The sequence below is a fragment of the Trachurus japonicus genome, chromosome 9 (assembly GCF_045865225.1).
Source record: "Trachurus japonicus isolate A0001 chromosome 9, Traja_1.0".
Lineage (NCBI taxonomy): Eukaryota > Metazoa > Chordata > Actinopteri > Carangiformes > Carangidae > Trachurus > Trachurus japonicus.
In genome coordinates this window covers 3,259,048-3,272,987 of record NC_140915.1, presented here as the reverse complement: position 1 = coordinate 3,272,987, position 13,940 = coordinate 3,259,048, and the positions used below count along the sequence as shown (strand labels likewise).

Here is a 13,940-nt window from a genome sequence, read left to right as displayed (position 1 = left end):
TACATAAGATTATTCTTCTTTCTGCTCCCTTTTGTTGAGATTTGGGAGGTTTTTGTTTTTATTGTAGCTTATTAAAATGCAAGATCATTTTTCTGACTGATTTATTGCCCGATGCCATGTATCTCGCTTTCTTTCCCCCACCCTCCGCCCGTTGTCTTCTTTGTCACTTTGTTGCCGCTCCACAGAGTGCACATGGCTAATTAATATGCACGTCCTGACCATATATGGTTGTGGTCCCACAGTTTGATAGATCATGTTGTAAGTAGTTTGATAGATCTGAAATTTAGTAGCAGTTTTACACCCTTTTTGATAAATGAGGCCCCAGGCCCTAAGACCAGAGCCCAGACGCTCACAGCTGCAGCTTCTCCGCGGCTCATCCGCGGCGCTGTCCGTGGTGCTGAAGGTGACAGGTTAACTTGACAAACAAACTGCAACATAGTTCTGTTTGTTTATCATGTGTGTCAGTTTTGTATGTGACTTGATAGTTTAGTTGTTGAGATTAAGAACATCACTCCCTCATCCAACCGGTGATAGGCATGCTGAAAAGAAAAAAAGAGAGAGAGTCGCGCCTAGGTATCGCAGCTGTAAAAAAAAAGAAAAAAAAGATGACCTGTCGGAATAGCGGTACCAAAAAGTGTCGGAATACCGGCATGTCTAGATAGAGGGATGTCAGAATAGCGGCATGTCTAAATAGAGATATGTCGGAATAGTGGGCGGACCCCCAACTCTCTGATTCAGGACCACACACACACACACACACACACACACACGGTTCAGTTGTGGATCAAAGATCTAAGATCTACAACAGTAACTGACCCCAGAGTCTCCAGTCTACAGTCTGGACTCTCCAGAAAACCACTCAGATCCTTCGCGTCTGAATCCTGCAGGTTGCTCCAGCTCAGGTCCAGGAGTCTCAGGTGGGAGGGGTTGGACTTCAGAGCTGAGCCCAGAGAAGAACAGCTGATCTTTGACAAACTGCAGCGCCTCAATCTGAATAAAGAATAAAAGGAGAAGATTGAATGATTGATGATTGATTACGTGGATCATCATCATGTGGCCTTCTACACATCATCCACATGTCAGCACAGATTCATCAGCTGCTGCTAACCTCAGATGACCATGACAACATATTGTCATGCCTGTATTGTTTTGCCTCGTGCTGGCGGACCACTTGTTTACATAGACGCTTGTTTATCCTGTTACATGCGGCGTCTGTTGTCTGTCTGACGTCTGCCCGATTTCACGTGAATGCAACATCAAGAATACGTTGAGATATGCAACCGCACCGCTAGATGGGGGGAATTCCTACATACTGGGGCTTTAATCACTTTAAGCACCAGTGTACACTACGTTTTGCTACATTACACACGTTTCTGTCACTTAAAGCAGAAGTAAGTGATATATTTGTGTTAATATAAGTCTTAAATAGTTATATCTTCCGACAGCAATCACTTACATAGAGTGTTTGGACCGAAACACGGGTCTGTCAGTCACTCTGCTCTGCTCTGAGCCGAGGAGAAAACTTTTCTCGTATCCTACAAGTTTTATCCAGTGAGGAGAGAGAACGGCATGCAGGGCTGTGTGTGCAGCCAAGGGATGCACGTGAATGTGGTGACGTAGGGACGAGGACTGTTATGGTGCGTTCAAGGCAGCCCGTAACTCGTGTTTTTCCGACCTGTGAAGTCATACCAGTTCGATCTGGTACGAGTTCACGGGTCGGAAGTTACGAGTGGCTGTTGTAGTGACTTTCACAGGTAAAACAGGTCGGAAAAACACGAGTGGGTTGCCTGGAACGCTACAAAGTCGTAAGTTGTGACTTGAAGCTGTAATTTACGGTTTCAAAAGCCTGCCTGGAACGCAGCATTAGCCAAAACGACCGGATCGCTTACTTCTGCTTTAAGTCTTTAACAGGACTTTCTTCGTATTTCCTCATTCAACTTGTTGTATTTGCCACAGGTCCGCTAGCTTACCTTAGCATACTAGCTATGGCTGCTCTCTCTCTTTTTTGATTGTAATCCATGTCGGCGCTAAAGACACCCGACTTCGCCAGTCGGAGTTAACTAAGGTTAATATGGCTTCGATGTGCAACTTTGCTAAGACAATGTCGGACTCCGTAATTTTCTTTGGCCCTAACCCAATTGGGTCCATGGCACTGGTCCGACCTCCCATTAGTCCGACCTCCCATTAGTTCGACCTCCCATTGGTTCGAACTCCCATTGGTCCGACAATCGGAGTAATGAGAGTTTGAACTAATGGGAGGTCCTCATTAGATCGAACTGGACTAGTTATTAGTCAAACTCTCCATTCTTACCGTTCACTATGCATTTATATAATATAGGCTCCACCTGTCAATAAGACACACGTGGAAGAAGAGGTGCAGTTTATTGTGTTTCACCAACGAGGAGCTGTCATTACGCACGACTTTTACGCACTGCTGCGCGCTCATTAGTGTCCGTAATTAAACCTTGACACTCATATCAAATCAAACTTACATTACAGACAGGTGGATTGGGTTCTCTGTCTCTTTCTCCCACTCCGAACAGACAGACGGACGCAATCAGAAAGGAAACAGAGGCTGCGCATTGATCCTTTTTTCCTTTCTGGGATCAAACGGATCATGTGCATAATTAACTGCAAAACAAGCACTTCATATTAATAACATATAAGGCTCATTATGCTTCCAGCCTGTCTAGCCTCTACCTGGTCTTTTTACTAAACTTAACCAACTCCTTTCTTCATTGCCTGAACCTAACCAAAGCGAAATTTACTTTTTTTCCTCTCTCTCTCTCTCTCTCAGTCTGCTGTCAGCAGCAGCGGCGGCTGCAGCAGGCTCGCGCCCGTGAAGTGAGCTCAAGCCAGCCAGGTTCAGCCGTGCTCGAGCAGAGGGGGGGAGAGAAAAAAAAGGGTATTTCTTTTACTCTGTACTCTGAGAGGGGGGGCTTTGATTATCAGTTTACACATCTTGATCAGCATTTATGATGGTTGTGCGCGATCTGACATGATCTGGCTGGCTCTCTGACTGAATATGGTGATATTCTGGGCCGCGCGTGTATGTGTGTGATGTGCGTAGAGAGAGAGAGAGAGAGAGAAAGCTGCATGCTCCTATCAACGGAAGAGCTTGTCACAAAGTAGCGATGACAGTTCGAACTAACGGGACCACCCATTGGTTCGACCTCCTATTGGTCCGACTTGTGGTTGATTTTGTCGGAGTAACGGGAGGTCGAACCAATGGGAGGTCGGACCAGTGGGTATTTTGTCGGAGTAACGGGAGGTCGAACCAATGGGAGGTCGGACCAATGGGCAGTTCCCACCCAATTTAGCAATGATGACATGTTTAGCCACATGCGTTCATTCCATCGCTGGATGTCGAGGTGGTGCTTAGATAACGACATGGCTTACATAGACAACTGAACCTCCTTCTGGGGAAAGCCTGGTCTGATTCGGAGAGATTGCGTCCATCCTACTTTGGATGGTGCATCTCTCTTATCTAAGAACATAGGGCAATTTATTAGCCATGCTAATCCCTGACAAGCACCCAGAGTTCAGACCAGCACGCAGAGCCGCAGTTTAACACGCCCTCTGCTGGTTCCTTCGTGTTGTCACCCACCCAACCTATAGAAACTGTGTCTGCCTCGAGGCTGTCTAAGCCTAAACCCAAATCTGGTAGAGTTATTTATAGCAACTTAGTTAAAATCAAAACCACTGCCCCAGCAAGCCAACCCAATAAAACTATTAAATGTGGTTTGCTCAATATTCGATCTCTCCCATCCAAGTCTCTCCTAGTGAATGATTTAATTACAAGTCACCATATTGATATATTAACACTCACTGAGACCTGGTTGCAGCAAGATGAATATGTTAGTTTGAATGAATCTACCCCTCCTAGTTACATTAACTGTCATGTGCCTCGTAACACTGGCAGAGGAGGAGGAGTGGCTGCTATTTATCAGTCAAATCTGCTTATCAACCCTCAACCTAATAGTTCATATAATACATTTGAAAGCTTTACTGTCGGCTTCTCTCACCCAGACTGGAAAGCAGAAAAACCACTCTTACTTGCTGTACTGCACCTTATTCTGAGTTCCTAGACGAATTCCCTGACTTTCTGTCAAATTTAGCAATGAACTCAGACAAAGTCATTATAGTGGGTGACTTTAACATTCATGTGGACGTTGATGATGATTGTCTGGCTACTGCATTCAAGTCACTTTTGGATTCAGTCGGCTTCTCTCAGAGGGTAAACAAACCCACTCACACTTTTAATCATATCCTTGATTTAGTACTTATTTATGGAATAGAAGCTGACCATGTCACAGTTCTTCCTCAGAACCCCGTCTTGTCTGACCATTCTTTAATAACATTTGAATTTACTTTAACAAATTATATCCTACCTGGGAAAAAATCCCGCTACAGTAGATGTCTATCTGACACTGGTGTTTCTAGATTTAAAGAGCTTATTCCAGCAGAGCTTGCTGCCACATCCTGTAACAATATTATGGGCAGTTATACTGATTTCACCCCCACACAGGTGGACTATCTTGTGGATAGCACTGCAGCAGCACTCCTTGGGACACTTGATGCTGTCGCCCCCCTGAAATAGAAAGTTATCAATCAGAAAAGAATAGCTCCCTGGTACAGCCCAAACCTGCGCGCTTTGAAACAGAAGACCAGACAGCTGGAAAGGAAAACACATTCCAGCCAACATGAGGAAGACCGTCAAGCCTGGAAGGATAGTTTATTAATATATAAATAAAAGAACTCTGTAATGCTAGAAGCAACTACTATTCATCTTTAATAGAAAAGAATAAGAACAACCCCAGGTTCCTCTTCAACACTGTGGTCAGTCTGACCAAGAACCATAGTGTCGTTGAGCCATCCATCCCTCCAACTCTCAGCAGTAATGATTTCCTAACTTTCTTTACCGAAAAGATTGTTAATATTAGAACGAAGATTGCTAGTAATGGACCACAGATTACGGTACCCATAGAAGCACCCCCAGACTTGGTGCACACATGGATAGTTTCTCTCCCATCAACCTCTCAGACTGAACTTCTGCAATTACTTCTTCCAAGTCAGCCACATGTCTGCTGGATCCAGTCCCGACAAGACTACTTAAGGATGTCTTTCCCTTAGTTAACATTTCTTTTCTGAACCAAATCAATCTTTCCCTAGTCACAGGCTACGTGCCACAGGCCGTTAAGGTGGCTGTCATTAACCCTTTATTTAAAAAACCTTCTCTTGACCCAGATGTCTTAGCCAACTATAGGCCTATATCCAACGAGCCTGTGCATATTCTCATTTGTCCAGGTCATAGTATTTCAAAGGAGGTTAAATCGAAAGCAACTGGACTTAGTTATTAACTAACTATTAACTATTAACTAATAACTAAGTCCAGTTGCTTGCGATTTAACCTCCTTTGAAAAAGCCTATATCCAACCTCCCCTACATCTCCAAGATCCTCGAGAAGGTTGTCCTGGAGCAGCTACATGAACATCTGCACAGCAACAAGCTCTTTGAAGCTTTCCAATCTGGATTCAGAGAACACCAAAGCACTGAAACAGCACTGGTCAAAGTCTCTAATGATCTTCTTATAGCTTCAGACAGAGGTCTCGTCTCTGTACTTGTACTTTTGGACCTCAGTGCTGCATTCGACACCATCGACCACAGCATCCTGCTGCAGAGACTGGACTATGAAATTGGGATTAAAGGACCTGCCCTGAAATGGTTTAAGTCATACTTATCTGACAGCTTTCAATTTGTTAATGTTAATAACAACCATTCAGAGTACAGCAGAGTTACGTATGGTGTACCACAGGGTTCAGTCTTAGGGCCAATCCTCTTCATTCTTTACATGCTCCCATTAGGTGACATCATCCGGAAGCACTCAATCAATTTTCACTGTTATGCGGATGATACGCAACTCTACTTGTCCATGGAGCCAGATGACAGAAGCCGCCTCACCAATCTGCAAGAATGCCTGAAAGACATTAGATCCTGGATGTCCTTTAACTTCTTGCTACTGAATTCAGATAAAACTGAGGTAATCGTGTTTGGACCTAAACACCTCAGGGACTCGTTCTCTAATCAGATCGCTACTCTAGATGGCATCACCCTATCCCCGAGTACAACAGCGAGGAACCTTGGAGTCATTTTTGACCAAGACCTTTCCTTCAGCTCCCACATAAAACATGTGACTAGGACCGCCTTCTTCCATCTGTGCAGTATCACTAAGATTAGGAATATCCTCTCCCTCAAAGAAAGAGAAAGAGAACAAAGATTTGCTTATAGTTTGGTCACATTTTTGTTTAATATTTATCATAAACCTAATAATTTGGTGTTGCAGCTGTAGCCGATGTCATATCTGGCCCTCTGCGTTGTGTTTCTCACGGCCTGCCCTAGGTGGGGTTCGATCCCACGACCTCCCGCACCGGAGGCGACGATGCTAACCTCTTCGCCAAGAGGTTGACAACCACTTGGCAGGTTGGTTAGCACGTCTTTTATGGGTGGAGTGAGTGCACATCCATTACACAGCTACAAACTACTAACGAAAGGCATGGCTATGCAACAAGGCATGCATTGAGTGCTCATTTTACCCTGCCTCTACCAAGAACTGAGGCACTTTGAAACAGACCAACATTGAAAATAAATGGAGATTCAAAAAGAAAATAAAAGAGGCCATTATTAGTAAAGAACTTACATTTTTTTAAGGTTTTGAAAAGTCAAAGTTGGTTTGTATTTGTAAAATGTTTTTTATTCTTATTATTTTGTTTTATTTTGTTGTTTGTCATTTATCTAATTCTGTAAGTTATTGTATTATGTTTTGATTGTCACATATGAGTGTCTGGACCCCAGGAAGAATAGTCCTTACCAAGGTGAGGACTAATGGGGATCCATAATAAAACTAAACTAAACTAAACTTATAAGGCTCTTAATGATAAAGCTCCACCCTATCTGAAAGAACTAATCATTCCTTACTGTCCTACCAGAGCACTCCGCTCCCAGAATGCAGGTCTGTTAGTGACTCCCAGTATCTCTAAAAACAGACTGGGAGGTAGAGCCTTCAGTTACCAGGCTCCTTTACTGTGGAACCAGCTCTCTCCATGAGTCAAAGAGGCAGGCACTCTAACTACATTTAAGTCTAGGCTTAAGACCTTCCTTTATGACAGGTCTTTTAGTTAGGGCTGGTTCAGGTAGCTCTAGTTTCATGTCGTATCTCCTGGTTTTCCCTGTTAAAAGGGTTTTCCATGGAGTTTTTCCTCAGTCGATGTGTGGGTCTAAGGGCAGAGGATGTTGTTGTGATGCCATGCAAAGCCCTTTGAGACTTACTGTTTGTAAAAACGGGCTATACAAATAAATTGCCTTGCCTTGCCTGAACTTCACACATTTGAACTGAACACAGACAAAAGTCCAACCGGTCCTGTCAGTGAACTCACCTCAGAGTCTCCAGTCTACAGTTTGGACTCTCCAGTCCAGCACACAGAACCTTCACTGATGAATCACTCAGTTTGTTTTTACTTAGATCCAGTTCTGTCAGGTGGGAGGGGTTGGACTTCAGAGCTGAGGCCACGACTTCACAGTGACTCTCTGAGAGTCCACAATCAACAAGTCTGTGAAGAGAGAGAATATGGAATGTGTCAGAATGAAACCAGATGAAACACAGTTGATGCATCTGATGACAGGACGTGATGATGTGATGAACATCTGAGCTTCAGCTCATCTTCTCTGACTGAGTTTGAGAGGAAACTCTGAGACCTGCACCGGTTCAATCTGGATCTGTGTTTTAGATGAAGGAGGAAAGTGATGTCACGTTTCATCATGTGATTTGATGCAGAGTCAGGATGAAGACATGTTGTTCAGTGAGTTCAGCACAGTGAACAGTTCACTCAGAGCACATCAGAAACATGAGGTTGACCTTTGACCTTGTGTAGAAAAAGACTGAGTGGTCCACTCAGATCAACCCTTCCTGATACGACTCCTCTACAGCAGGGGTTCCCAACCACCGGACCCGGGACCGGTACTGGGCCATGGATCATTTGGTACCGGGCCGCAGAGAGAGAATGAAAAGTATAAAATTGTTTGTTTTGTCTAGTTAACACTTCGGTCGTTTTATTATGTAAATTTTTCCACTTCTGTCTGTGCATCTTCCCAGTGCTGTGCAATTGAGAGACAGCTTCACACGCATAAAAGAGTAAAAAACACACGTTGCCGGGAAAAACTCAATAATGAGACGACAGAAGACCTGACGACTGCCAACAAGAAGAAAGCAGTTCTAAAAGAAAAACCACAGGTCCTGTTTAAATTACGGGTTCATTGCAACAGGTGATTCACATGCTCCAAGCTCCACAGTGTGTAATAAATGTGGCGACCGGCTTTCTGCCGCTTCATCACTTCACAGAAAACTTACCCTGCATTCTGGATTTAAGCAGAATATCCTGAGATCACCACAAAAGCACCTGAAAACCTGCTTCCATTACAAACATATGATCTTTGTATAGCGGAGTTTTCTGCAGCGACAGCAGCAAAACAGGATCACAAGCTGTGTTTCCATTACAGATTTTCGCAAAAGTAAAAGCAATATTTCTGAAACTTCAAAAAAGTGCAATTGCTATTTGCGGGTGTTTCCATTGAAAGGTGTTTTGCAAATGAGCCATAATGCGTCTTGCGTTTCTAAGGTGATGGCACAGCCATCTCAGCTGCTACAGCTGTTGCTGTTATTGTTTTTAACAAAGACAAAAACAGCACTTGATTGCTGAAAGGCAAAGCCCGTGTGGCGCTAGCAGCGGCCACAGATAAGGGCGCACTAGGGCCAGTTGTTCCTTACCGTGCTGAAGCCCGAATGCCCCCTCCTCTGTCCCACGCTGGCCCGCACTCACACTGCCTCGAACCCAAGCTGCTCAAGCACGGTTGCCTCCGACACACGTTGATATAGAGGGATTATTTGTTTACCAACACGGCGGATGTGAGCTTTAACCTGACTGCAGAAAGAACGGAGCCTTTTAAACACCAGCGGTGATGAGGTGAAGACAACAATATAGGTGGTTGTGTCCACACACCCGTACTGGTTTATGTGACTAAACAGGACATGTCGGCGCAGGAGGGAGTGGAACGTGGATGCGAGCCAGTCTCCTTCAACCATGCAGGGAAAAGGGGAATGATAGGAAGGTTTTTCTAATTTATTGAGAAACAATGCCCAGGTCAGCAATGCATGACAAAAACCACGTGATTCATTTGTCCCCTCAAGTCACATAAACAAACACAGCACGGACACACACAACTCCGGTGACGTGTAGAAAAGCGAAAAGGGTGTTTCCATTACACTTTTGCGATACACGTTTGTATCGATACGTCTCAAAAACCACCTCATAAGAGCATAAAAACGTTTTTCGAAATGTAGGTGTTTCCATTACCAGTTTTTCATTTAGGTTTTGCGCATTTCAAGGGATAATGGAAACACACCTACTGATGGACCGGCCATGGGACCAGAACAACCGCTACATAATGATATGACAGGGACCGGGGCTGTTCGGTTAACAAACAGGCCAGCTCTGAAAAAGGGATAGATATTTAATAATACTCTAATTCTCTCTGCTCATTGTCAATTGTGATGATGAATCCTTTTTAGATCCACCAGACAAGGCTGCCCAGCCTCCCCAGTTATTTTCACTCTAGCACTTGAGCCTCTTGCCTGTGCTATCAGGAAAAATCAGAGTATAACAGGTATTAAACTTTTTGATTATGACTTTAAAGCTAATCTCTACGCGGATGACATTTTATTGACATTGTCTAGACCTGCTCTTTCTGTGCCCCATCTGCTTAAACTAATCAGTGATTTTGGTGTGTTTAGTGGTTACAAGATCAACTGGTTAAAGAGCGAGGCCATCGCCCTCAATCGTCTCACACACTCAGGTCATTTGAGTTCAACACCTATTGTTTGGAAAACCGATGGTATGCGATATCTTGGTGTTAATATTATATCCCCGATTGATAAAATTTTTGAGTTAAATGGCCCCAAATTATTGAAAACTGTGAGGGACGATTTGAACAGATGGACAAACCTACCTTTATCACTATGGGGGAGGGCAGAAGTGCTCAAAATGAATGTGCTCCCACGATTAGCTTTTCTGTTTTCCGCCATCCCATTAGAAGTCCCCCAGAGATGGTTCAGAGAAATTAACACACTATTTTCTTTATTTTTATGGAAAGGTAAAAAACCTAGAATAAGTCTGAAAAAATTATCTATCCCCAGGAAAAAGGGTGGACTAGGGATACCAGACATTCATACTTATTATTTGGCGTACAATGGTATTTATCCCCTATTCTGGGCGTATGAGAAGGAGCAGGCAGCTATGGGTAGCTGGAGATGGCTGGAGCAGAAACTTGTCGAGGTGAATTATAAGAATGTCTCCTTAGCCTCACTCTGGTATCACACCAAATGTAATAAAATCATAAAGAATCCCATAGTTTCATTCTCGTGTAGAATTGTCAATGAAATACACAAACAACTTAAAATTAATGGTTTAGTTTTACCTTCATGCCCCATATGGAACAACCTAGCACTAAAGGCCGGTGGAAAACCTATTAGTAATGAATCATGGCAAGAAAAAAGCATCACCAACCTAGGTCATATCCTGGGAAGCAGCGGAGAGATGCTCTCCTTCGATGAACTCAGGAGGAAATTTGGTTTGAATGACTCGGATATATTCCAGTACATTCAAATTAAGTCCATCATGCAAAGCTTTGCAAATATCTTATTAGCAGATAATGACTCTTTTGATGTTAAGTTCAGGGATGCAGTCTCTGGCAGTGGAAAGGTTTCTAAAATCTATAAACTGTTATGTTGTACTTCGTCTTGCATCTTTGCTAAAGGTATAAAAGCACAATGGGAGAAAGATTTGGGCATACATTTAACATCAGAACAATGGGAAACTATCTTGAGCCGCTCAAATAATCTTTCAAAATGTGTCAGGTATAAAATCATACAAATTAAGATTCTGTTCAGATCCTATATCACTCCACATAAACTTAAGAAAATGAATAATGGTGTTACAGATAAATGTTGGCATGGGTGTGGAATGAATGGAACTCTTATCCACTTACTGTGGCACTGCCCAGAAACACAGACATTTTGGTTAAAAATCAGAGATTATCTATGTAAATTATTTAAAATCAACTTTCCTTTAGAACCAGCAGTGGGTCTTCTAGGAAAACAAATAGAGGGAGCAACCACAAAAAAAATTCAATATTTATTAGACCTAGCCTTCCTTTCAGCTAAACGGTTAATCCTTATGAACTGGAAAGTGAAGAAACCAAATTGTTTTGATATAGTTAACTGGCAGAAGGACTTTCTGGAACTTGTTTCTATGGAACAAGCTGCTTCTGTCCTGCAAGATCTGGGCAGTGATCACACAGATTCTCTGAGTCAAATCATGTCACTCCTGAAAGAAAATCTAATTGATGAGGATATATCCTGATACAACACTGACAATGATGAGCCATTTTGTTCACTCTTGTTTATTGAAATTTTATTTAGTTATTTACTATTATTATTGTTGTTGTTATGGTTTCTTTGGTGGTACCTGTCATATTACTCCAAAGAAAGAGGGGAAAAAAAAAAAAAAAAAAAAAGTATTATTATTTTAATTTTATTTTTATATATTTGTTTTTTTCTCTTCTCTTTTTCTCTGAAGAGATCCTCTCGCGCTATAGGTGGAGGAGAACAGGATTAAATGTTTCCTAATGTTAAAATGTTGCATTTCATTGTGAGCGGGCAGAATGATGCTTCAATGTATCCCTCTCAGCACTCTCTGTGTGGTGCCCGGTCCTGGTGGGTTATGTCTCCAGCCCCGCCAGTCTCAGAACGGGACCACTCCATCTGTGTTATATGTGTGTGTGTGTGTGTGTGTGTGTGTGTGTGTGTGTGAGAGTGTGTGTGTGTAGTTGGGGTGACTCATGAATGTATTCATGAACTTTCATTCATGTTTTGTGTTTTGTCTTTTTTTTTTTTTTTTTTTTTTTTTTCTCTTGTTGTTGTTGTTGTTGTTGTTGTTGTTGTTGTTGCTGTTGTTGTTGCTGTTGCTGTTCCTGTTTGTTATCTTTGTTGTTCATTATGTAAAATAAAAATAAAAATTTATAAAAAAAAAAAAAAAAAAAAAAATTGTGATGATGAATCCGAATGAAAATGCCTCATTAAACTACACACCAACACAAGCACAGTAAATGAGTAGATATGAATCTAATGCCAGATAAAAAGAATTTTTAGACATAAAAAGAGATCTTATGACAAATAAGTTATTCTTTTATGGAGAACAAACAAGCAGTGTTTGAGGTTCATTACTGCCACACCATGGATGTATTTTTTGATGAAAACTCGATCCCTCAGCCCTCCAAGGGTCAATCCCACCAAGTTCACTTCAGCCTCTCAGAGAAATGGAACAGCACTTATGATGGAATCCCCCAAAGGCGACTTAAACCACTATTGGAACACAGCCCATGATTCTCTGGATACAGACGTCAGCTAAACTTGTTTCTAGCTCCTCACATGTTCTTTAAACCTGTCACCTGAGTCAGTCAGGACGTTTACATGACACTTGAAAAAACCGAATTATTGCCTTAATCCGACTATAATTGGACAACTGAAGTGCATGTAAACACCTTTGTCCGACTGAAATCGGAGTTGGAGAACTCCGATTCAGACACCCAGATAATGCAATTGGAATTCGATTTTTTCATCGTCATGTATATGCCTTAGTCGGACTGAAGCTGGACAATGCATGTGCGCATGGTCCACAACAGTAGAGACGGCAAAAGTGGAGCAGAGAAGCCGCCTGAACCTGGCAAAGTAAAGAAAAAAAAAACCCAACGTCAGCGCCGATTCAATGCATTTCACACAGCGCAACCAGCAAGAGTGTTTTATTAAAAAAAAGAGAGAGAGGGGGGGGGGGGAGCCCGTATCCTATTCTCAGCGCGAATCCGGCCCAGACTGGCGCGTCTGGTCGGAAACTGCAGTTGAGAATTTATTATTAAGCTTATAAGTTGTTTATATTCAGTTTTTTACGAGGTGACAGAAAAGTCAACAGGACAGGGGGGCGTATTAAAGCAGATATCAGTGGCACGGCCGTTTCGGCTAATGCTGTGTTCAAGGCAGGCTTTTGAAACCGTAAGTTACAGCTTCAAGTCACAACTACGACTTGGTAGCGTTCCAGGTAACCCGTAGCTCGTGTTTTTACCGTCCTGTTGTCTGTGAAAGTTCCCTATAACGGCCACTCGTAACTTCCGACCCGTGAACTCGTACCAGATCGAACTGGTATGACTTCACAGGAAGGAAAAACACAAAGTACGAGTTTCCTTGAACGCACCATGAGTTAGCAGCCCCCGCCCTTGTCAGGCATCAATTGGTCCTCGTGCTACGTCACCACATTCACGCGCATCCCTTGGCTGCACACACAGCCCTTCATGCCGTTCTCTCTCCTCATTGGATAACACTTGTATCCCACAAGGAAAATTTTCTCCTCGGGTTACAGCAGAGCAGAGTGACGGAGAGACTCGTGTTTAGGCTGAAATACTTCATGTAAGTGATTGCTGACGGAAAATAGGACTATTTAGGACTTATATTAACAAAAACATTCCACTGATATCTGCTTTAACACACTGAAACAACGGGTGACGCTGCATGAGGTGGCGGACAGTTATTCGATTTTCTCAGTTGCATGTAAATTGAGAGAAGGACAGAAGTCCGACTTGACACCAAAATTGAATTTTGAGCATAGCTCGATTAAGCTCTGCATGTAAACGTACTAAGTGTGGGCAGAGTCTGAAGACATCGTCAGACTGCACACAGCTGCCTCTGAGACATTAAAGGGTTAATACTATAGTTCATGTGCAGCAGTACTAGGGAAACATCTGGAAACACTGAGGTGGAAGATGAGTGGAACTGCTTTAAT

General features: G+C 42.8%; 1 protein-coding gene across 1 annotated transcript in view; it reads right to left on the bottom strand.

Moving 5' to 3' along the window:
• Positions 1 to 13,940, bottom strand: part of LOC146980631 (uncharacterized) — a 128,358-nt gene that overhangs the window by 44,575 nt on the left and 69,843 nt on the right. The window contains exon 14 of the mRNA XM_085787983.1: positions 817 to 990. Within this exon, the coding sequence (XP_085644109.1) occupies positions 817 to 990 (174 nt within the window). The remainder of the gene's footprint in view (positions 1 to 816; positions 991 to 13,940) is intronic.